This window comes from Drosophila tropicalis, unplaced genomic scaffold, assembly GCF_018151085.1.
Source record: "Drosophila tropicalis isolate 14030-0801.00 unplaced genomic scaffold, ASM1815108v1 contig_593, whole genome shotgun sequence".
Taxonomy (NCBI): domain Eukaryota; kingdom Metazoa; phylum Arthropoda; class Insecta; order Diptera; family Drosophilidae; genus Drosophila; species Drosophila tropicalis.
Genome location: NW_027173070.1, coordinates 2,600,465 through 2,626,664, shown reverse-complemented (window position 1 = coordinate 2,626,664; position 26,200 = coordinate 2,600,465). Strand labels below are relative to the sequence as shown.

Below are 26,200 nucleotides of genomic sequence, written 5' to 3'. Positions count from 1 at the left end.
TTGTTTGGTATAAAAGTCACAGATGTAAACAAGTTGAAAGGTAGAAAATTGGAAAAATGACTTAAGTTGAAAATAGAACTTGATTTTTAAGGCCATTCCACTCTTTAGTTGTACCCAACATGCAAAACTAAGTCATAATAACCGAATACTTCACACTGAATACTAATGTCAAGATATGTAAGTCTATATATTGGCACAATTTTGGCTATTGTATCTATAGAAATCTTGAACCCTGATAAGTTAGTGACAGATCTAGGTATGGGAAGTGGGTGTATATATATAGAAACTGTTTACTTTCCTAGACATTTCATACTAAAAAATAAACACTTGTTAAATACAATGAATACTTGTTCACTCTATTGCATAGTTTAAGGGGCAGTCATCTATAGATTTTCATTCTGGTACTTTAGCATCCTCCTCCTACAGAATATAGCAGGATGCAGTTACATCGATCTGAAGGCATCCATCATGCCCATTTGTCTGAATTGCCATTAATACGCCCTGTTGGCCGCCCAACATTCGAATGGAGGGTAGCATTTGACGTTAAATCTAGGCTTACTTATGTTTATCACATGCTAATCATTTCGCACAGATTCCGTTTCATGTGGCCAGAGTGAGCTTGACGTGAACAGTTAGCCGTCTGTTAAGTGGCAAAATAACAGAGTTCTGTTAGCACAAAAAAGCTCGCTATACAAAATTGAAATCTGAGCGCAGAATTTTCTTTCATTTTGGCCAGAACGCGTTTGTAACTCGAGCGAGGAGCACGTGTGGCTGCTTTTAAAGGCGGATTACAACAAATAAAGTATAATAACAACAACAAGAGCAACAACTGACAAACGACAACAGTAGAAGAAGAAGCAGCAGTAGTGGCGGCAACGGCAACGGCGAATAAGAATAAGCCAAGAGGAGCCCCTACTTTTGGCAGGGGCAAAAGCAGTAACAACAACAAGAACCAAAAGTGTGTGCAACTGAAGAAAAATTCACCACAGTGTCTATATGTGTGTGTGTGTGTGTGTGTGCGTGATTATGTTGTTGTTATATGATTTCCCATCGTCGTGTTAAAAAATTTCAACTCTCACTACGAAACGGTCGGCCCTCAGAGGCAGAACTGTCTATCTGTCTAATTGGAGTTTTGATTATTATCCAATCGGAATTGTGTGTGTTCGTGTGTGTGTGCCGAATGATAGGTTAAAGTAAACAAACAATTTGACTAAAAAAAAGTAAAGCCAAATAACATTGAAATTTTGCAAAATATTTCAAATCAAAGAGAGAAAAAATTACAATAATCTCTATTATACAAAAAAAAAGGGAAAATGGACAAAGTTTGTTGTAACTGTTGCTTGGCCACATGTACACAAACACACACACACACACACACCGCACACTCGCACACATGTGTGAATGATATATATCTTGTCAGTTTGTTTGGCTTTCTGTGCATATGTTAACCTTTTTTTTCGATTTGGTAACAAGCAACCAAAAAAAAAAACCGACATTGAATCGTTTAAATAGCCAAAAGAAAAAACTTTGAAGAACATTCGAATTGAAATTTACATAAATTATCGATGAATATAAAGTATAAAAACTTATGGATGATGCCTAAATGGTAAAAGAAATATTTGCCAAACTTGTGACCAAATGAAATATAGACTAAACAACTCAAAAGCAAAGTGTAACAGTGGTAATACTTGAAATGGGTCCCAAATCATGTAAGCCTTAAAGTTGTAGGTATATTAACTAAGGTTAACAAAGTGTTAACTAAGTGCTAATGGTCAGGATTAGAGGGTGAGAGACTATCTAAACAGTCTCCTTGATTTAAAGATTTCCGATTTTAATTATGAAGTTAGAGTAATAATTTCAAGGATAGTTTCAAATATACTTTCACAAATATATACTCTCAATCAATGCTTGCGGAAGTGGTCCAGTTTAATAGCCATAACTCCAAAGGACACTCCACAGGATTCCATTTGGGCGTAGGCAAGGCAGCAGGTGGCTCATCAGTAAAAGTTTTAGAGGAGTCTACCAAACAAAACAAAAAGTTTGGTAACCTAATTGTTAAATTATATTTCCTGAAAACTCTTGGATTATTTAAGAAGAAACTTTTAAGTCGAAAATTACTTCTTCCTTTTTATCTTTTTGGTTAAACTAAATAAAAGTTTTGTAAAATATATTTAAAGCTTTTCGGCTTAAGAATGAACAAATTATTCAATCATCAATAATGAATAGTTTGATTGTCTTTTTTTAACATTTTTACAGCTTAAACCTTAGATTTAGCAGTCCGAAGGTCCAATTCAGTTTAACTGGATAATGGTTAGCCAGTGTATAATATATCATATTGAAAACTGATCCATACACTTTATGAAATTCTACTAATTCATTGATTGTTAAACTGACTAACAAGAAGATCTTAAATTTGATTAGGAATATCTCAAACAAGATCACAACAAGATGAATTTTGAAACGATTCACCATAAATTGATAAATAGAGAATGCATTTTTTGAGAAGAGAACCAGAATCTGTTGAAAGTTAGCATGATTAAGATCTTCTATGGAATAGGCTATGGATATATAAAAGTCGGTAGTTAATATTCCATTTTAGGGCGTTTCAGCTTGTCAATGATTTGACTAATTTGCTTAACTAAAAGTTATTAACTTTTCTAGCAAACAATCTCATAAATATTCTAAATGATTTGCCACAAAAATTTGTTTAACCTAATAAGTCACACGTCTCAGGTTAATTGAGTCAATTTTTGAGTTAATATTAATAGCAAACAATTTGCAAATTGACAGTGGCCGGTAGAACGTGTCTCTGTGAGATATTAACGTTAACAACAACAACAAAAGTAATTATTTCGTTTACAGTTTGCTTACTTTTTCGGGTTTTTGTTTAAACATTTTTTTATTTGCACGCGCCAGCCAAACAAACGACAAACCAAATACAAAAACGAACAAAAGACATAAACGAAATATATTATTATTATGATAAAAATAATTATAATAATTATTATTATTTTATTTTTAATCATAAAACGTTTCAAAAATTCGTTTTGCTTCATTAAAAATTAATGCTAATTATGAGCTTGTTTAGGGTGTGCGAGTGTGTGCTCGTGTGTGTGTGTGTGTTTGAGTGTGTGTAAATGTGCTTAAAGCAACTTTCAACTTTATAAAGAAATTAAATGATCTGATGTGAAAAACGTAACCGAAAAATTGTATGCAAATGTTTCAGCAGGCAAAGTGGATCAAGAATTTAATTAATAATATTGTTAAATACAACAACAACAACAACAACAATATAAAAAAACAATAACAAAAGCTCAAAGTTATTTAAAAAGAAAAAAAATCAATACGATAAATAAAAGCAAAGAGAAACAACAAAAAGGAGAGGCAAAAAGAAAAAAGCAACAAGCGAAGGCAAAATAAATACAACGTAACACAATAAAAGCAAATGGAAAAAAGTTAAAGAACCTTTTTCTCTTCCCCAACCAACAAAACCAAACAAAACAAAGAGCAACGTTAAAAAGACAACAACCAAATAAAAATTGAACTGCAACAATAGACAACACAAAAACAACAACAACAGGAACAACCAAAAAGAACAACCACAACAACATCAAAGAGCAACAATGTCCGAGAGCAGCGATAACAATGGTGACCCCCAATCGCAGGGTCAAATGGGAGCCGAGGGTTCCGGCGAGGCTGTGGGCGAAAACAAAATGAAGTCACGCCTACGCAAAGGAGCCCTCAAGAAGAAGAATGTCTTCAATGTGAAGGATCATTGCTTTATAGCCAGATTCTTTAAGCAGCCAACATTCTGTTCGCATTGCAAGGACTTCATTTGGTAAGTGTCCTGAACTAAATTTTAAGAAACTTCAGTCTAAATGCTAAGAAATATTGACTAGTATCTGCCTAGTATAAAGTCGTCAACGTATTTGCAATCATTTTTAGTTAAGTTATGTGGCTTAGCCGCCTTCAGTTCACATAATATATTCAAATGTATGGTGAAACACAAATCAATCATCGTTTGCTTTAAATTATTTAAAAATTGCATTCTTGAGGTGCAACAAGAGTTAAGATCATTTGGCTTATTACCTAATAAGGTACCATAAAATTCCCAAGTTATTGTCACTGTGTCGGGCTGTGTCGAAAGTAAACAACTTACTTTGTATATTCTGTGGATACTTACTACAAGAGAGTTAATTAAGCCAAATTGCAACTTTTCACGTGTTCTTGACTTAAGTCTTGCACATCTTTACTTAGTCTTTGCTTAATCTTTCTTGAGAATCTCTTAAACTGGAGAAACATTCTCGACTACATAGATAATAATGAATTGCAGATCTTTTGGAAATGCAACTATGGTTAATGAATAAGTTAACCTAAAGTTATCTAAAGTTAGTGGGACTCTGGAGTGTAATAAAAGAAAGCAAAAGAAATGCATACGCCATGTGGGCTTTGGCACGAACTTGTAGGGCTCCTCATCTTAGAGCTGGATAACCATAACTCATCCATCTTATTGTCTAACCATGCACACTATGTGACTACTAATTTTAAATTAAGAATGATTATATTTCAATAATATTTTGCTTACTGCCAGAGTAGACGAAGCTTGAGATAGAGCCTTATTTCCACTTCATTTCCTTATTTCATGCCAAGAAATGATGTCATCTGTTGGTTATGTTGCCTGCAATTAGGCAAAGCAAAATGTGGCTTAATGCTGTTGTTGTTATTGTTGTTTTTACCCTGAATTATGTTTTTCTGGTAAGCTTTAGACCAGGTGGGCCGACTATTTTCCCTTTAACCATCTACGCAACGTTACGCCCGGCTCCCTCGTTTGCCATAGCATTACCATTTCTATTACCGCCCAGCACCACACTCAACGCTACCGCAACCACAACCAACCACTGGCATCACTTGGCACTTGTGGGTCTACACATCCATTGACCAAGTCAGCCACATAACACAACAATCGATAATTCTATATATTGACAAGGCAAAGTACTTAGTAAAAGAAACAAGGCAAAGGGCATGAGTCCCCCCAACTGAATCCAATGAAGTTATGATGGATTCGAGAAATTAGCATATCCTTATGATCGATACATTTCAAGAAGAACGTGTAAGATTGAAATTGTTTTTAAGAAATGAAAATCAAGATAACTAAACTTTTCCCCAACCCCTGACTCTGTATGAGCCTCTTTAATATAGGTTATATAATGATATTGGAAGTTGGAAATTCGTCATGAATCCATATTATTTTAGCTCCTTTTCTGACAATGCATTGGTTTGATAGAAAGTATGTTGGAAGATCATCTGCTAAATAAGTTATCCGCTACATCAACTGATAAGGATTTTCTGTGCACTCAGCATTCCTATAGAGAATAGCTCTAAGTTTGATTATTCAACTTTGATTGTAAGAGTTTGGTGCTTTAGATTATATCTCCTCCTTCATTCTACAGCTCCATTAGAATCTGTCTCTTCGATTCTTTTTGGATTCTTCCAAGTTCATGTTATCATGTTTTGTAATAAAATTACCACAAAAATGTCATGTAAAAGAATGTAACCTGGCCAATTTCTGTCACTCTCCAGGCCAATCTTCGAAATAAGGTTAATACATATGTATATGTAGTTGGCAGTGTGAAATTTTTGATGTGCCTTCTGTTGCAGAAATTGTGGTTAACCATAAACTCAATAAACAAACACCGAGACTTGATGGTCTTTAAAATTAGACCTGAAAATCTTTTAGGCTGTAAGACCATGGATTGCCTATTAAATATTTTACCATTTTCCATACCACTCTATCATTTAGATTCAAAGTATTTATATTTTTAACGAATTTTGAAGAAAATCTAAGAATGATATTTGCTTTGGTTTTGTTTTGAATACTTGGTAAAATCGTTCTTCATAATTACTCCATGTAATTCTGTTCTGCTTTATCTTTATGTGCCAGAAAGTTATATGTAAAGATCAATAGAAACGCCTATGAATAACTAAAGTCATCAGAAATTAACCATTCGAGGCCTTTAGATCAATTGAAGAGTATTTATTACCTTGCATTAATTGTTCATTGGTTAAAGGGTAAAAAACTTTGCCCCTTTTGTTTTTTGCGGTACAATGAACTCTCCGATTTCGGCCGATTGATTGAATGACAGGCATTATCCAGATATATGTATGTATGCAGCAAAGTCAAGTGAAGTTAAGTCACTTCAAAGAGGCCAAAAACAAAACACAAATATATATGTTGCCTGATTCTTCTGATTGTTGTTGTACTTTACATTGTTTAACAACAAAAGCAACCTGTATAATATTTAATCTAGGCCAAAAGCTGCAGAAATCTGGCTTAATCCATAAAAACAAAAGGGGGAAATAAAAAACAGGCAAGAAAACAAAAACTCATCCTCAACACGTGGCAAAAACCTGTTTGTTTTTGGCTTTTTTCGGCAAGGCCAAAATATCCATCTCATTCCTTTATGAAAGTGGCCAAAAGCATTTCCTGTCTTTTTGAATTTGTTTCTGTGTGTTTGTGTGTGTGTGTGTGTGTGCGGCGTGTCTTGGATTATAAATCAATTTCATACGCATTATGTTTGCCATAGCTCAACTTCATAACCGAAACTCCATTCCGACGCCAGCTCCCACATTAAAAAGTTTTTGGCTTGACTTTCAAAGTAGATGAAAACCCGAAATAGAGGGCAAAACAATTTTTTATATGATTGAAAAATTTCAATTGAAAATGATTTATTCTTTCAGTGGTTATCAGTCGGGATATGCCTGGATGTAGGTATATTTGTTTGTTCTTTAACTATAATAATCAATCTTTCATTTAATTTTAATTAATTTGTGTTAATTGTTTGGGGAAATCGATTTTAAATACATTTCTTGGATATATCTCGTTATGATAGAGAATTAAATTGCTGTTTGCTTATTCGGGCAGAGATTTAAAATCAGAAATTTTCCTCAATTGCATAATTATTTCTCTCATTTAATATTCATAGTCAAGATTTTGCTGTTAACCGCAAAACACTTGATGGCAAAACCATTGCCATATAATTAATTCACATTTAATATACACTTCTCCATCTCGCTCTCTCTCTCTCTCTCTCTGTCTCTCTCCCCCTCTCTTTCTTGGTCTTTTGTCTCTGTCTTAGTCTCTTGCTTGCTCTCTGACAATTTAAAACCTTAGTTCAAGAAAATGACATGAAAATTAATTGAGAAATCATTTACTAAGCATGTGACTTGCTTGTTTTTTGGCCTACACATTCAGGCGTGGGCAGGCAGGCGTAAGAGGGGATCGGGGGGCGCAGCTTAAGCTTTCTAGCTAATTGCCAGCTCCAAACATTTAGGCAATAATTAAATTAATTGCTATTTAAAATGCGACAAAACAAACATCGCACCAAAAAAAGAAGCGAAACTGAGCCATATGACACACTGATGGGAGGACCAAAAAAAGATAAAGTGGAACTTTGCTGCTGCTGCTCTCTGGCCACTGCATCATTATTACACGTAATTAACGCGCTTTGACAAGCCCCACCCCCTCGTGATGCCCTCGTCCTCACCATGTAAAACGCCTCTTTCGGTTTGCAACTAATTAACAACTTCAGTTTTTCTGTTGTCGTTGTTGTTGTTGTTCAACTGCCATTCGACTTTTAATTAATAGTACGGTGGCTTTTGGGTGCTTTTTACAAAAAGGCGTTGCAAGCACGTCGAGAGAGCTAGATTGTGCGAGAGAGAGAGGGAGGGAGAAGAAGAGGAGCAGACTAGCAACTTGCCGTCTGTTTTGCTTCTGGTCGGTTAGCAGGTGAAGCGTTTTGCCATGTTTATGGCACGTAATTTGCATAACAGTGTCTAAAATGAGCAAAACAAAACAAAAGAAAAAAACCGCTACAACAACAACAACAACTATTACAGAAAAACAATATAAAAGAAAATATTTTATACAAATCTGACAATTTGTTTGCTGCATTTGACAGAACGAGATAAGTTTTATAAGAGTATTTCCTTGGGCCCATTTACATAATCAGACCGAATAGAATTGGAATCCAGACAGGATAACTTTATTGGATAGTTTTGTACAAATTATCAAAAGAGAGCACATGATTATCAGTTGATCTTATCTTTGAATTTGACTGATTTTTAAGGCGATAATGTTATTGACTCACTTGATAGCTGAAATAGTGGATTGGAAAGAGAACAAACTATCTATCTTAAGATAGGATCATCGCTATCCTTATTGTGCCCAGAGTTCTCCGATCTTAGTTATACGCATTTTATGAATGAAGCAACAATGGAATCCATCTCTCCATAATGAAACTCCCTTCAGCTCTGCACAAGAAGTTTTAACATATTGAAAACTCAGGGAAATTCTTTACCATAATCAAAAATAAAGTTAACTAGTTTAACAGAAAAGTTTGCCAAAGAAAACTTTAAACAAAATGTAGTTGATGTTTCGAACATTTCAGCTTTGGCGGCCGAATAGCGTATACGCCGCATAGTCCAATTAAATAAAATTAAAGCTTTAACCATGAATGAATTAATATAAAAATAAAAAAAAAACTTATGCATATATATTTTAATTGGATTATATATTATATATTGAAGTATAGATATTTATATATATTCACCTGTTCGCTTAATTAACTTTCTGGTTTTCTATGGCCAAATATTTTCCATGGTAATGCCTTTTATTTTTTTTTGCCAGGATGCAATTTTTTCCTTCATGAGCGCCTTGTTTGGGGTTTTGCCAAGAGGAAAATATGTGCTTAATTAAAAATTCAATGAAATTTTCATGTATCTACATAAAAAAAATAATAATAATATAAAAGAAAACACCAAACATGACGAGGTAAAAAGGGAAAGACAGAAAAAAAGGAAATCATAGCATAACTGCAGGCGCAGAACAACAGAAAATTGCTTTTCGCTTCATTTGATGCACAAACAAAAACAACAAAAATAAATATGCTGACAAACTGACACACACACAGAATAAATAAATGTAAAAACAACCACAACAATTAAATAAAAGGAAATACAGGTATATGTAAACATATACATATATATTTTTGTTCATAAAACGCAATTGAATTCATGTCTATGCAATTGAAAATTAAATTTCTGGAATGACAATCAATCAGTTAACAACTTCTGGGATCATTGAATATATTAAATGTTAAACAATGAAATAGATTTTGATAAAGAGACAGCAGAATTGTTTATTAAATTGTTCCCAAAATGCAAATGAATTAAATTTGCACTTGATGCACGAAAATTGCAGCCACTGAACAAGGCCCCGTTAAGAGGCTTGTGATAGCATGGCATTTATGGCTTAGGGAATACACACGTTAATGGACGCAGGGGGCGGGCGTGATGGTCAGATGGAAAACTTGTTCAATTTGCTTCCCCATTTCACCATGAGCTGCGCACACGTAAGCCTTTGTGAACGCGTAACTTTTAAGCTGAAAAGTAGGCAATACAAATTAGTGAGGGAATTTCACAAACAAACACATGCACACACACACACACATAGATACCTATGCGCCTTTGCACACCCAAACAAATAAGGCAACTAAAACTATTTTTTGCTATACGGCAAATGAATTCAACTTGCTTGAAAATTCTGTTATTTTTAGGAATTCAATTTTGATTGGGACAAAATAAATTGAGCTAATTGTGCCATAGTCACTATCTAGGGTAATGACTATTGAGTCATTAAAATAAATGGTCCAATTAGGGGGCGATATTGCAGTTGCATATCCATTTCCCCAAAGATAATCTTTATTATTTTCAATATCAATTTGATTTAATGACTATAATTTAATAGTTTCTGATTGAAAGTTCATTAATTGTAGTAAGATTAATTATAATCATTAACTTTTACACCTTACAAAGTTCTTTTCAATTCTCGGGATCCGAAACTCCATGAAATTAAAACTATTTGCGACTTTCAGCTAAAAAAATCTTCCTTGAAAGTTACAGAACATTTAGAGAGATGGTGGACGATATGTCACAAGGGTTTTCGGTAGGATAAAGAATTGTGCGAGATTTGGTTATGCAATTCATTTACTCACAAGAAGAGATTTTCCTTCAAATATCGAATATTCCCCAACAAAATTATAAGCTAGTTTCGAGTTAGGAGTCGTTGGGGTCATGACAGTTCATTTGCCCTAAACTCTATTATATTGATTCAGATTCTTGACATTACAGAGGGACTTGATCTGATTAATTAGAGTTTTGTATTAAACCATAAAGGGACATTTAAACTCAATATCAAAAGGTGATGGAAACAAGTGTCCTTGCCCTTGCACTTGCACCTAGTCAAGCACCTTCGTGTGTCACCTGCTTCAATTTTTACCTTGTTCAACCACTGACCCAATGACAAACAAACATACATATACACACACATAGCGAGGGAGGGACAGAGAAAAAGAGAGAGAGAGACTCATATTAATTATATTGATTAAATTAAATGGCGGAAGGTGACTTGCCATCAACAGGACTTTATGTAGTAAGGATGAGGCATAAAATTAGCATATTGATTAAAAAGCAACAAAAATGAAAAAAAATAGGTATATAATTATTGCTGTTGTTGTTGTTTTTGTTGCCGCTGCTGCTTCTGCTGTTTCCGTTTGTGCAAATTAAATATTTATGCTAATTGTGGCGCACACAGAAACGGAAGAGAGAGAGAGAGAGGGGGATAGGGGGCGCAAATGTGGCAACAACCATTGAAATAGAAGGATATAAGTATATATTTTAATTAGAGCAAATTAAAAATTAACAATACGTTCTCTATCTTTTTTCTTCTTCCTCTTTTCTTACCCCCCCACGAAATGCTTTTTAGGGGCTTTGGCAAACAAGGATTTCAATGTCAAGGTAGGTTGAAAATAAAAACAGTTTGACAGACCAAAAAAAGGATTAACCGAATTAACTTTCCCTTTTTGTTTTTCGCAGTTTGTTCTTATGTGGTGCATAAGCGTTGCCATGAATATGTCACTTTCATATGTCCTGGCAAGGATAAAGGCATTGACTCGGTAAGTCCATTAAAAAACCAAAACAGTTATCGAAAAAAAAGGAAATGTTTGTAGTTGTAGCCTTTAAGTTGAATGTGCTGGCATTTTCAGAGGCAAGCAAAATTAAGAGGCACCCACCAAAAAAAAAAAAAAAAACAAAAAATTGGGAAATTTATCAGAAAGAAAGTAACAAATTTTCCATTTTCTGCATTTATTTATTTTCTTTATTTTGTTGTTGTTGTTGTTGCTGCTGTTATATTTTGTTGCTCTGTCAAATTAAACTGTCATTTGGGTTTTTCTTTATGTAAACCGAAAACCTGCTTGCCTACCAACCCAACAAACTGGCCGACCGACTCTATGCCTTTTCCTCTTGTCTCCTGTCCCATGTCCATGTCCATGTCCATGTTCTTTTCTTTTCTTTTCTGTTCTGTTCTGCTCTGTCCTGTCTGTGGCCTGTCAGCTTTGCTTTTTCGCTTGTCCTTCGCTAAAAATGCGACTCGATGACTTGTTGTTGTTGTTGCTGTTGGTTTAGAAAAATGTCACTTTTTGTGGGTGTCCCATCCAACTTGGTCCCGAGTTGCTCCCTCACACCGCGCACCGTAAAAAAGTTTCATGTATTTAATGTTACTTCCTAATGCTGTCCTGTCACAGCTTTACAAATGTCCACAAAATAATATGTACAAAATAAAATTCCCATAAATATAAATGTGAACTTTTCAGTATGATTTCAACATGCTGCTGACAACATTCAACATTCTGATGAACTTGTCTCAAACGTTTCTCAATGTGTTACTACTAATTTTTGAACATATGCAATCGACGAGTCTTTGCGTCGCCACAAAGTATGCTACAATATTTGACTATGGCATTTAATCCTTTCCATTGAAGGTTAACTATTTTCATATGCGAAACTAAGAACTCTTTTATTTCCTTATTATTATATATTCCTTTACTATCTAGTTTGCATACTTTCCAATTCCAAGTGTCTTTGTTTCTTTACTTCTGATTTTGGTTTTTCCCTTTTTTAAGCCTCCAATAAAATATATTCTTAGATTATTATTTAAGTCCTCCATTTTACGCTGTCTACCCACTTCAATTATAGGCTCCCATCAAGTACCAATAGAAAGTCCTTTTTCATTTTCAATTTCATGCCTCATGGACCTCGACAAAAAAAAAAGAATCTGCCTCTGAAAATGCTTTCACCTTTGAAATTATATTAAGAACACAATGAAAAATCAAATGCAATGAAAATGTTATAAAAAATATGTCAAGTAGATTAGTCTTAAATATTATTTTATTTATGCATAAAAATAAAGCTTCGTTTTTACATAGAAGCAAATTTATTCAACAAAATTGTATTTTTGTCATTTGTGATTTGTTTGATTTATCATGAGACCAAAAACAACAAAACCAAAATTATCATAAACGACCAAATTTCTGTACTTTGTATTTTTCATGTGCGCATCACACAACAAAAACCAAATAATAAACTAAACAAATTTCAAAAATTGCACCACCAAACAACAACAAAAACAACATGCATTAAAATTCTGATAAAAAACAAAAAACCAAAAAAGGACTCACCAAAAACTCAACATCACTTCGAACCATTCACATATGCAGGACCCACGTTCTGTGATCATTGTGGTTCGTTATTATATGGAATATACCATCAGGGTCTCAAATGTTCAGGTAATCAAACTACCCCATAAATCATCCTGTCCACCCTAATCCCATTTCTTAAACTAAATGTTAGCTTTCTTAAACTTCATCCAAAACAATTCCAAACTCTAACTTCCTTTTTGCTTCTCTGCTGTCGCTAACTCTCTTGGTAAACCCCTTTTTCCTCTTCTACCTATCGACTTTTGCTTAGGCCTTCAAGGCTTTCCCACAACAAAATTCCCCAAACTTTGTCCTTTTACAAATGAGTGTGCCAAGAATTGTATGTGTGTGTGTGTGTGTGTGCGTGACGTGTATATAATAAAAATTAAATTTTAAATACAATTTGACCCATAAATGATGGAGAAAAACAGCCCAATAATGCCCCCAGGCTCTAAACTTAATTAATAAAATTGTTGCATACACCTAAAAACAAAAGGCCTCGCCCTAAGTATGCACAATGTGTTGCTATTCGTATGACAGTCTAATTCTCTTACTCTTTTATTGGGTATTTAAAATATAATAAGGCTTTTGAGACGCCTTACCCTTAAATATAACTTGGATAGATCGTTGTCCCATTCTTAGTATAAACTAAATGTTACTGAAAGGTCGATTTGTAATAGAAGGAATATTCTATTCCCAAATACTTGAAAAGTATGCACTTCTGAGTACAATTTTTCTATTTATTCCATACTAAATGTTTCAAGTAATAGTCTGAAGAATGTATTAACCAATTTTCTACTATCAAAATTAGATAAGATTAAGAAAGAGAAGGAAAAATATCTAAAGGGTTAAAGGGTGTTTCAAATGTCGGTGTTGCTGAGTTTACTTCTTTGGTTTTTCCTATACATACATACATACATATATACACCTGTACGATGTGTGGCTTATATACGAAATAGAATTGTTTGCTTGGTATATAATTTTTTGGCCCACTTTTACCTGGGCAACCAATTCATTTGCATAATTATGCACACACGCATTTAGTCAGTCTCTTTCTTGGTCTGTATGTGTTTTTCTGGGGTTTTCGTATGTCGTTTATTAAAAAAAAAAACAAACTTTTATTATAATTATATAACAAATGAGAAAACCTTTTGTTTTCACACACTCACCACTTCATGGTTGTGTGTGTATGCAAGTTTACAGCACTTTTCTTTTTGGCCATAAATGGTTTTCCAACTAAGGTTGAGAGGAGTTCTCTAGACAATGATGATGACTTCATGTTCAGTCTTAGTTTTGTTTGAATTTTTCACTTTTCACTCAAGTGAAAGCAGAAGAGGACGACATACACTTAAGTATACGATTTTGTGAAACACTTAAGTGCAATTTTGTTGTCTGACAGCCTCAACTAGAAACGCATTTTATGTGGTATCTGGACTATATCAAGGAGTGCAAGGATCAAAAACAAAAATGTAACAAATGAGAGAATTGTAGACAAAGAATAAAATTATAAAAGGAAAAGAGGAAGTGATTTTTCTACCTAAGAGTGAGCCAAGTATACTTCAATGTTGTTTCAATGGTCTTCAGTTCACAGTCCTTTAGAGAATTTAAGTGCTAAAACTTTGAATTATAAAAGTCTTATAAATCGAAATGACCGTAATCTTCAATGGAGTTTTCAAATATCAAATGTAAACATGAAAACTGTATGTTCTTATAACACAAAAGAAGAGAGTCACACTTGCAGAGGGTTATATAATTATAATTATGACCTACTTCTAATCCCTTAAGGTTTAAATATTCCTTTAAAAGCGTCTACATGAGTAAATCTTCCTTATTCAGCTATTGCAATGACTTTTGATGTTTGAGTTTTTCATTGCCATTTGCCATTTATGTTCTTTAGGTTTTGTAACCGAACCGAATACAGAAGCATAAGGAACAATCGATCAAAGGGTCTTAAATTCTTAGTTTTGAATCTAAACATTCTGTTTTGTGTAAATAAAGGCCAGCCAAATAAAGCTAAACCCCAGATCTTAACCTGTCTATTAATCCAACAAGTAAGTTTTCTATTTACCAACTGGGATTCCAATATTTTCGACCTATAATGCAAGTACATACTTTATAAGGAGTTAGGTATTGAATAACACCAAAAAAAACTGAACTCAATTCTCAATTGTACTTGTTTTTCGACTGACAGAGTTTTTCTTATTACTGCTTTAAATCTAGGCCACTATCCTAGTCGAAGTAAGTAAACTTAAAATTTAGATTAAAGTCCAAATTTTAACTATTTCATTATAGATAGGCAAAGTAGTTTTTGAAAGACTTTATGGTATCGAAAGTCCATTTTTTAAATTTACTATTTTCGCGACTCGAATAAACCAGTTTACTCTATGAGTATACAAAATTGTAATCTTATTAACAAACTGTTCTCTATTTTCATTATATTTATGTTGATATTTGTGATAATTTCCATGAGGACACTTTATGGCCATGGCAACTGCCCTAAAGTGTCCTTTTAATTGGAATTGCGAAATGTAAACACCAACAAAATGAAAAACAAACGCAACAAAAATACAAAAATCCAAACCAAAAAAAAAAAAAATACAGTGAAAAAAGAAAATTGTGTTGTTGTGATTTAAATTGGCAAATTCCAAGAAATTGGCGTGAAGTAAAAACCATTTAATGCCACGCGCAGAAAAAGCTTACACACACACCAGCTCACAGACATACATACATATGTATGTGTAGCCAGACAAGCATATATGTGTGTATCTAAGGAATATGTAAGACTTCAACTTTTTCTGGTACAATTCAAATTTTATGCTATTTCATCATAATTTTAACTACGTTTTCAGCACGTGCTTGATAAGCACAATGTGTGTGAGGTGGATGTGTGTGTGTGGCTTCTTCCCTTAGCTATTCTTATCAATAACTCACACAGACACATGCTCAAACATTGGGGAAACAGCCTAACCAACCCCCGTAAATTGGATTCAACTTTCGTTTTACTGCTCTCCTCTGAAATACAATCTCTTCGAGGTGCTTAAATGTGGCCCCTATTGTCAATGTGAATCGTTTTGCGATTGTGTGACAATTTGGTCTTCCACTTCTCTATTTGTACATATAATATATATCCTTCTCCTTTTTACTTATCCTGCCATCTTTTCATATTTTATTTGGGATTTGTATTTGTATTTGTTGTTGTGTTGTTATAAATCGGATCAAATTTAGACAGGACTTCAGCTTTGGCAACAAATCAATTTTTTTTGTTGGCTTTCAGGTTTTACTTTTTTGGTTCACCTTTCACACCTGTTGGCAATTCATTTTTCTTGTAGTCTCTCTCTCTCTGTCTAACTATCTATCTGTCTGTCTGTCTGTCTCTTTTTCCTGCAATCATTTCCAATTTAATCAAATTGGTTTTCATGCTTTGGCAGTGGAGCGGGCAAAAGAAATGTGAATCAAGAGACCATGTTAAATACCAATTTTTATATACCCTTTGAGAGCTCAAAGCGCTGCGGGGGTATATTAGGCTAGTGAACTAGTATGTTCCACATTTAAAAGGGCTCTCAACTCTTAAAAAGAGCTAAATGAACTTATACATCGGCCATACTTAAGAAATATATAGCATGAAGCATTATAAAGTTAGTATAATATTTCCTAGGGTATCAGAAATAAGAAAGAGGCAGCCACTTCAAGAGTATCAATTCCCATTTAAAAAAACTCCGTGAATTTGTTTTTAAAGTGCTTATTAGTCGACTTTCAGCAGTTCTTATGGCTTCGTTTTTTTTTTTTTGCAATTGACTTGGCAAAGTCAATTTATGCATTTTATTGCCTACTTTTTGTTTGTTGATTGTCACCAGGGAGAGAGGTAATCAGTGAGAGGGAGGCAAAGAGATATCTACCTGTTTGTACAACATCGGAAATTGAAATTGCAATTAGTTTACTGTCTGCTCTGGTTGCTTTTGTGTTTTGGCCCCATAAAGATAACCCAGTTTTTGCCACAGAGCAACTGGTAGAGATCTATCTGATCTGACCACATGCCCACCCGTCCCTTCGATTTCCTCTCTCTTCCATAGGCATCTCATATGTAGAAGCAATCAATTCAACTTCCATTTTCCACTCGCAGTCCCAGAGAGCAGAGGAGAGAAGACTCTTATCTGTGTGTTGTCAAAATAAATGACATGGCAATTTATACATGCTGTTTTCCACCTCCCCCGTTCACCATCCCGCCTGCATGTTATCGGAGCATCAGTTGTTAATATGCTGCTGTTATATTATACGATTATATATACAGCGTACGTTTTTATATACCCAAAAATTACTCTGTTTCCCATCCCCTCAAAAATTATTGAAGGAAATTGCTAGCTGGGCGTAAGATCTACGATAGAGCAGTGAAAGAGAGAGAGAGGGAGAGAAAGGGAGAAGGAGAGAGAGAGAGAATGAGAGAAATTGAGAGAGAAGTGATAGAAAATGGGAACAGGAACAGGCGGACAGGCAATAAACGGACAGCAAATTTGTTAAGTGACAACAGAAAATTTCAGCCCAAATAAAAAAAAAACCCGAAAGAGGAAAAACTCGAGACGGAAAAGAACTTTGTGATAAATTGTTGCAAATATTTTTGAATTTCTTTGGTAATGTGCCTTTTTTCCCTCTCTCTCTCTCTCTCTCTCTCTCTATCTCTTTCTGTTTATTGCTTTCTTTTTTCCTCTCGTTTGTGGCACGTGGCTGAATGCGTGGGTATCAAATTTTTGTTGAGGGTAATTTATAGGATAATGTGATTGTGTGTCATGGTATGTGTGTGTGTGTGTGTGTTTAATAAGCTGGCAATGATGAGGGAACATGAGTTATGTACTTCTATATACCTATGTATGTGTGTATGTTTTGCATGTTACAGGCTTAGCCCATTATTGCTATAAATTTCAATTGATTTCTGATTGGCTTATTAAAGCATTTTCCTGTCAGCCATAAACTTCAAATGCATCTACAATTGAAATGTATGCCAAAACATAAAATTATGCTTCAATCCAGTTGCCCATATTTAGTGGAGCCTTCAAAATCTACGATTAGGTGGAGACAAAGTCTTAAGAAGCCTTAAGAAGGTCTTCTGTGAACTCAATTGAATAGATATTTTCTCTTCAAGTTGAGGCAGTTGTCAAATTCTGTAGACATTAATTAATTAAGGTTTATAAACTAGAGTTTACTTAAATATTCTTATAAACTTTCACAAAGTAAATATATTTATTGTCTAGAGCACTTACTCTAGATAAACACAAAAAATTGAAGAGTATAAGACAAAGCAGGAAGAGACATCAGCAAAACCAATAAATTTTGTATATAAACTAATATTAATCTATGTGCTAACTTTAGAGCTCAAGTCGACAGAAAAAATAATCAAAGATGTATTTCTAATGTCATTTAGATTTGATTTATATAATCAAAGTTCTAGCTAAAAACAAAAGGTAATCAAAGTTATTTATAATTTTAGCCAAGTGGTTAAAATTTTCAAAAAGTTAAGTAAACAATGCATGGAGATGAAGGTCAACTGTTTATTTTGAATAAAAAAGGATGAAGAATTTAAGCCTTTAAACTTTAAAGTCATTTTAAATAAATTTGTGGACAACTTGACGTATGAGTAACAAATTCATATCAAAAACTATCTCACATCTTGGACAAACTATTATTTTTCTTGCTTATACTTTCCAAGACAAGCAAAAAGTCGTTTAAAAGACTTAAAAACCCTGCTAATACTTCTTTTTAAAGGTTTCAACAGTTCTTGCCATTAATATCTTCCTATTCCGATTTGATGCTCCAACAATTACTTCTAATTGAATGTGATACAAAATGGATGGTAGCTGTCTGTGATGTCTTACTAATTGGGTGTAACTGTTCAAGCACCAAAGAAACGATCAAGTTGAAAGGCAAATAACATTTGGCCCCCCCCTCTGTGAGTGTTTGTGTGTATGCTTTTGGGGTCAAAGTGCAAACTTAGCCCTTAAGCAAATGCAAAGCCATTCAATTTCCATTCACAACTCAATTTTACCTTCAAAGAATTTTGCCTTGCAATCGAAGACAACAAAAGCAGAAATAGAGGAAAGAAACCTCAGCCCCTAGCCTCATCCCCCCTGTCTCTCACTCTCTCTCACTCTTCAGTTACAACCTTGAGGAGGTGTTCAAAAGGCAACCCTTTTGCTGCCACCCACACACATACACACACTGAAACACACATCCATTTCTTAGACAAAGGCATGCAACACTTTTTTTCCTATTCTTTTATTTTGTTTTATTTGCACTCCTAGGCAAGGTCAGGCTTTTGCTCCATTTCTTTGCTGTCTTTGTTGTTGTTCTGCCTCTGCTTGTTGTTGTTGTTGCCTTTTCTTGGGTGAAAAGGATATTAATGGCAGCTGAGCAGCTGTTGAACCTTGGCTGTAGTGGGGCAAGACAACAAATGAGCCTTCACATGGCCCCCCGAAAAAAAGAAGAAAACAGAAAACAAAAAAAAAAAAAATGTTGCTGATGCTAATGCTCATGCATGCGCATAATGCTATCAAATGTCCTTGCCAGACTTTCTATCCTTCTTTTCATTCACATTCCTTCCTCCATTGCTGTCTCTGTTCTATCTTTTTCTCTGACATGTGGCAAAACTAATACAACAAATAGAAGCACAACAGAGTATGATGAGGTTTGAGGTGGACAAAAAGTGTAGAGACAAGTGACAGAACAGGATGGGGAGTGATGGTGGAGAGGGTCAGCGGGTAACGGGGTAGCAGGCAATGGGGTAAAAAACACTGTCGCATCTGTAGATGGCGCTGATGAGTTCAAGGCTTTGACATTGCAAGTTCAAAAACTGCCTGCCATAAGTAGTGAACAACAGAACCTTCACAATAAATCGGAAGACGAACCGACATTTGAGTGTAAAAGTCTATGTGTGTGTGTTTGTGTGTGTGTATATTTGTTTGCGGATTAGGCAACCTTCAGTAAAATGGCGCAAAAAAGGATTTTTTCCATGTTATCCTTGAGCAGCCCTAAGAGAGTTGTCTCTTTCCTTCTCTCCACCCATTCGTTTCTGTTGCAAATAGGTTAAATTAATTTTTGTCAAAATCTTACTCTACCTCAAACAAAGCCTCTTGAAATATATAAAAAGATTATGTTTACTTTAGATTTGTATCTTAATAGACAGGACTTTAACCAGGTTAGATTCAAACACGTAAAGTGAACATTTTGGACCATTTTAAAATTTGAAATCGAACATCTAATAATGGCTAATATTATTTATAAACTAAGCTTTATAAAAGAGTAAGACTCTTTGGGGGGGAGGGGCATAAAATGTGTCCCTAAATAGTGACCATTGTAATTTCTGAAGAATTTGCCACAGAATCCTTAAGTCTGATTATCCAAAACAAATACAAGGGCAAGAATCTTTCTTCTCTATTATGTGTCCTTGTTTCTGTCTCACTTACTTAACCACTCACTCTCTCTCTCTCTCTCTCTCACAGAACACTCCCACTCACATTAGCATTTATTTTGTAACTCGCTGTCACAGTTTTATTCACTTACATTCACATTTCACATTTTGCCAGTGACTGCCGCTGCTGCTGCAGCTGCTGCTGGTGGCATATGACTGACAGTCAGACAAGTTGCAACTAGCAACTCAATTAACGTTGCTCTTATTTCATTACCAATCAAATGAAAGTTGAATACGAGCATTTTTATCCTTCTGCCCTTCGATGAAGGGTTAATTTGGATAGTGCAAAAAAAATTAAGAATGTGCGTTAATATTATGCTTAATTTTGATTGGACTTTTGAAGGTTGTGTAATTCGAGAAAATAGCTTCTAAGCTCTTTCATTTTATTCAAATACAAATAAAAAACGTTTCATTTACAAATCGATTATACCTATGCAGATACACTGAGAGAAAAATTACATTTAATTTTTGGTTTGGTTTAGAGAGAAATTTTAGAAGACATTTTATTTCATATAAAGGTTATTAACTATTGAATAACGAAAGGAACCAAACTAAATCTATTTATAGTTTAGTTTGTAGTTAAAGTTTTTAAAGCTTAAGTAAATAATTAAAAATGTTGTCTTTTGAACATTTTATTATACAAATATTATATTTTAAGATTGAAAAATCTTTTCTACTATAACCCAAGTGCTTAATTGTTCTCCAAATGCCCAAAAAGATGACCTAGTTCCGCCTTAGATAAATATCAAAAATATTCAATTCTTGATTTAAATATACTAAATACAATAGTTAGTGAAAAGCTTTCTAAAGAAATTCTTCAACTATCTAAATTTAGATAGTTTTTTAAAATAAACAGGTGCCAGATCGTGGTCAATCTTCTAAACTTTGCCAAGCATTCAAGAATTGCAAATGACATTCATCAAAGCTAAAACTAGTTGGGAATTACAACTTAATGAAGCAGAAATGGATTGGCAAAGCTTACCATACCAAAGTTAGTTATTCGTGACTGAGAAATAAGAAATGTTTTTAAAGCGTTTCAACTAACTTAAATAGATAAAAGCTTAAGCTTTAGGAATAGCGAGCAACTATGCCCAGTTGCTCTTTTATGTTATCATGTCACACTTTATACATTTCTCTCAGTGTATATACATTCTTTCCTTTTGCTTTGTTCATGTTCTTGTTGTCAATCATGTTCTTATTCGTTTCTCTTTCTATTAGTTGTTAGTCGCTGTTCTTGTTCTGTTTTTTCGTTTGCTTCTTTTATGCAATGTTAAATGTGTTTTCTTCTTGTTTCTTGGCTTCGTACTTTGGACTTAAATCGTGTAATCGTGCCTATGCGAGACCTATGTTAATTTTCCATTAGTTTTCTCTTCCTCTTCTTCTTCCTCCTCAACTACTTGCTCCTGCTCTTCTCCTTCTACATACATCTGGCCAAAACCTTAGGCCCATCAAATGCCACACAAATGGCAAAATGTAACCTTTCTATCGCCGATGTTTTGCGATCACTGCGGCTCTCTGTTGCACGGCATCACGCACAAGGGTCTGAAATGTCGAGGTAAATCAAACATGCGGATAGAGTGGGCGGGCAAATTTTCATTTTAGCATTTTTCAAGTCGCCGCAAAGAAAAATTGTTGCTGTTGATTGTTGTTTCAGTTTCAGTTTTTTCCACCGTTTTCCTTTTCGTTTCGTTTCGTTTGTTGTTTGTTTAGATTGTTGCAATTTACAATTAGACGCGCTTTGTTTTCAACTCAAGTGTGTACAAGTGGGTGTGTATGTGGGTGTGGGTGTTAATGGGGGTGTGTGTGAGTGTATGTGGGTAAGTGTGTGTGGCACACTCGAGTTGAGTTGCTTATTGTTGCCGTTGTCGTTGCCGTTGACAAGTTCACTTTATGTTTGCTTGCACTTGAATTTGCAGTTTGTTAAGAGTTTTCGAAAAAAAAAAAACAATGAAAATGGCAACGAAAACTTGTTAATTTTATATAGACTTAGTTTATTCAATTTGCAAATGCATGTCACATACAAATATTGATAATTTTAATATATGCAAATACGAAAGTGTCTGTCTTATTGAGTCAATCTACTGCCCAATATATGGACTATGCCCTATAATGTTCAAAAATTTGAGAGAGCTACAGCTCTAAAAATCCTAACACTACATTCAAATTGAACATTGAAATGAACTTATAAATAAATATTAATTGATAAAGCATGATAAACCGATATCAATTAATTTCAAAGACATTCATATAAAATGACTTGGAGAAAAAAAAAAGAATGTAAACAATCAGCTTAGAGAGTTTTATATGTCAACAAAATGTATTATTATTTTTATATTTATAAATATTCTTGTATTGTTTTTAATACTTGATATATAAATATATATTTTTTGTCTATTGTAATTTTCCAAGTCGTTTGGTACCCTTGAAAACTAGAAAGCAAGACAAAACGAGAAAAAAAGACAAACAAATAATTTACTTACGCCTCATTGCCCTGAACCAGTCCCCTTCCAGTCACCCTCACCCATCCACACACACACATAGACACACAGACAAATAGACAAAAAGATACCCAAACAAATATGGCAGAGGCAAACAGAAAGCAGCAAAAGTTAGACACTCATTTCCTCCCTACCTCTTCCATTTCCATCTGCTGTCGTCCCTTTCCGAACGGATGCCTTGCGGTCGCCATTATTGAGTAGCCATTTTGTAGGTTCACATGTGTGTTAGTGTTGTCATGTGTGTATTGTGTATTGGTGTACATTGTCGCCTGTTTGTAATTGTGTTTGGTTTGGTTTTCTGTTTTACGACAAACATTTGTTCTAAAAACTGTTTATCTGTTGGTTTGCCCCTATTTTTCTTTTTCGTTTTACATTTTGTAGTCACAGTTAATATTTGTTCAGTATGTCTGTGTCTGTATCTGTGTGTGTGTGTGTGCACGTGTAAGCTAATTATGGTCAATGTGGCCAACATGACCTCTCATTGCAAGTTAACCGAAATGGTTTCCAGTTGTCCCCAGGATGTTTAACCAAGCTGACACCAAGAGAATTCTTACTTGACCATGACTCGATCGCTGCAGACCTAAAACTAGAAATTGTTAATAGCTTTAGTCCATGCAAAAGACATAAGAGTTTCTATATTCTCATCTTCTCCCTTAGTTCAAGTCATTGATAACATTGTTAATAAGAAGTTGGTTCAGTTTTTCGATCACGAACTTTTCATACTTTTGCCTCTCCCATGAAAGAATTTGTATAAATTTTGAACTGATCCTTACTTATGTATGAAGATGATGAAAATTATATCTCGATTGAGTCTTAGATCACTATTCGGACTCACAGATATTTATCAAAATTTATATCACACATATTCAGACGGATAGTTGTAGGTGATTTCATTGAAATTCTGAAAATAATTTCATTCATAGCTTTAACAGTAAAATTTAAAGAATTGTGTAGTTCTGCAAGTTATTTTAACTGAGGTTAAATGTTTTAAGGCCACAAACTTTGACTAACAATAAGTGGAAACGAAAAAATGTCAAATCTCGTCTCTCTTTTAAACTTTTAATTAACTACCTTGAGAGTTTCAAGTTTAGCAAAACTCTTCATTACAGAAAGAACTAATAAACTTTTGGTCCATCACTCAATTGACTGCGGTGTGGCCTAAACAGTTTATCAATAACTACTCTTAAATGGGCCTTAAAGGAATCACCATGTAACTCATCTGACTTTGAAACTAAAGTTTATCTGGGTCAAGAATTTGCAATTGAAATTAATCCATTATTGGCAATGGATAAAACAGTTTTATGGCAAACCGAATATTTAATTAAATGTGCAAACTATTTCATCTTTTACAGGCAAATATTTGTGCCTCATATCAAGAGCCAAAAAAAAAAAAAAAAAAAAATAAAATAATAAAAAGGAAAACACTTTTAAGCTGACCAACTAACCGCAAGGGCCACAAAAAATGTTCTGCTGAAACCAGAGACAGAAAAGAGAGAGAGAGAGAGAGAGGAGAGCACAAAAAACAAATATGTGCATATGTATAAATAAATAATTTTACGCAAAACAACAAAAAAAAAAAAGGAAACCAGAAAAAAGGGCATACAAAACTGGGCCATATTATGAACAAACATACACACACACACATGCAGACACTTTCACATGTAAATGTTAGTTAGTTGTTGCTCCACAAAATGTGGCACGCAAAGGAAAATCCTTTTCTTTCCCCCAATCATACACTTCCCTCTATCCTCGCCTTTCTCATTCTGTGCGCGCTCTCTCTCTTTCTCTGTCTCACACTCTCAATCTGTCTCTGTCTCACTCTCTGTTCTTTCTGTGTTCTGCTGTGTGTTGTGTTTGGGGGCCGTAAAAAGGAGAAGAAGAGAAAAAACTCTTTCATATTTTCATTAAACACAAACACACAATGACTGACCAAACTCCTCAACCCAACAGGCCATCCCTCCCATCGTTCCCCTTTAGAGCCCACTTTTTTTCTTGCCTTTGGCTCACTGATTACTTTTCGTGTGAAATGTTGAGTATACAATATACAATATTACGTATACGCAGCGTTTAAAGCTTTAAGGCAAATGTGAGGGCAACGGGCTGCCAGAGCTCCGGCTATCCGCTTGACCGGCCAATCAAAAATGAATTACAATTCGATATTCATTTCCGTTCCTGTTTTGTGTTTGAGAGTTTTGTTTTGTTTTTTTCGTTTCGTTTCGTGTTGGCAAATTGAAATTGAAAATGTATTAAGCAAAAATGTAATCAACATTTCTCATATCTCTCCATATCGTTTGGTAAGTACTCTGGCACTTTTGTCTACATGTGTCCATGTCCATGTTCATGTTCATTGTGGGTGTGAGTCCGAGTATCTGTGTGTGTGTGTGTGTGTGTGTGTCTGATGTCCTTCCCATTAATTTTATTTCACAACAGCTTTTCCTCCATCCATTAACTGCTTTTTAATCATTCCATATACATACATATATATATAACTATCTATCTATCTTCCTCCCCCCTCTCTCTCTCTCTCTCTCTCTCTCACACGCTCCTCCACCTGTTTTGTCTCTTGTCATTCTTAACGAAGTATTAATTTAATTTTTGATTTCTGTAATTACTTCAGCTTGTGACATGAATGTCCATGCCCGCTGCAAGGAGAATGTACCAAGTCTTTGTGGCTGCGATCATACCGAACGTCGTGGACGCATCAATCTAGAGATCAATGTCAAAGAGAATCTATTAACTGTCCAAAGTAAGTGACTAACCTAGCTTAATATAAGTTTATGGTCTTATTCATTGAAAAAATGGTTTACAAGCTTATAAGGTAAGCCCTTAACTTTTTGTTCCACCTACTATGAAGCTGATTCGACAACGATTTAGGAATGAGACTTTGTTAAATGAAAGAAAAAGAGAATAAGACGAAGTGGGAAGAGAAAGTTTTCTTTCTAGTTTATTCTCAAAACAAACTAACTCTAACTTTTTATCTCACTGAACGAAATGTCAAACAAGAAAAAGGATTTATAGTATAGGCACCACGACAACTCGTTTATTCATGAGCAAAAAGAAAAGAACAATCTTAAAGAAAATATAACCGAATAGCTTGAGTAGTCCAGACAAAACCTAAAATAAAAACTAACATGGACAGAAATTTGTATACTCTCAAGTGTTCCCATGTAAATAGTTCCTACAAGTAACAAAATTGAAGGATCTTCTGTGTTAAAAGTCAACACAAACAACAACTATCCCTAAAATCAGAGTACGTAATTTTCAAGTCAATTTTATTTTTAAATTATTATGCAAAGGTTGGCCAAGCAAAGAGCTGGCTACCTCTCACGACCAAAGGGCGTCTCCAATTGTCCTGCTCGAATCACGTGGAGAATAGACAAACAGATTAAAAATATATTAACTGCAGCTAATTATGAGCTATATATGTAGGGCAAGAGGATTACAGTGAATAAGGAGAAGACTTTGAGCTTATTACAGGATAGAGAAGCTTGTAATCAGAGCAAAGAATCCAATGGGGTTGATGTAAGGCATAGTTACAAGAATATAAATCCTTATAAGCCCAGTGGCGGATTTAGGAACAAGTTGAGAAGTGCCCGCTCAAATATGCAATGAATAGGCAAAGAATTCGCAAAGTTTAAATTTAATGAACAATA

General features: G+C 34.4%; 1 protein-coding gene across 10 annotated transcripts in view; it reads left to right on the top strand.

Annotated features, from left to right (window-relative positions):
- Positions 1-726: 726 nt before the first annotated feature.
- Pkc53E (Protein C kinase 53E) overlaps positions 727-26,200 on the top strand; it is a 29,042-nt gene continuing 3,568 nt past the window's right edge. For 2 of the 10 annotated variants that reach the window (XM_068289259.1, XM_068289251.1), the window contains exons 1-6: positions 727-958; positions 3,227-3,838; positions 10,823-10,854; positions 10,933-11,012; positions 12,569-12,683; positions 25,165-25,293. In XM_068289259.1, the coding sequence (XP_068145360.1) occupies positions 3,624-3,838; positions 10,823-10,854; positions 10,933-11,012; positions 12,569-12,683; positions 25,165-25,293 (571 nt within the window). In that variant the 5' untranslated portion in view covers positions 727-958; positions 3,227-3,623. Of the gene's footprint in view, positions 959-1,205; positions 1,221-3,226; positions 3,839-6,738; positions 6,766-10,822; positions 10,855-10,932; positions 11,013-12,568; positions 12,684-21,492; positions 21,605-24,833; positions 24,842-25,164; positions 25,294-26,200 lie in introns of those variants that run through there. The other 8 variants (XM_068289258.1, XM_068289257.1, XM_068289252.1 and 5 more) reach the window with 8 other exon arrangements.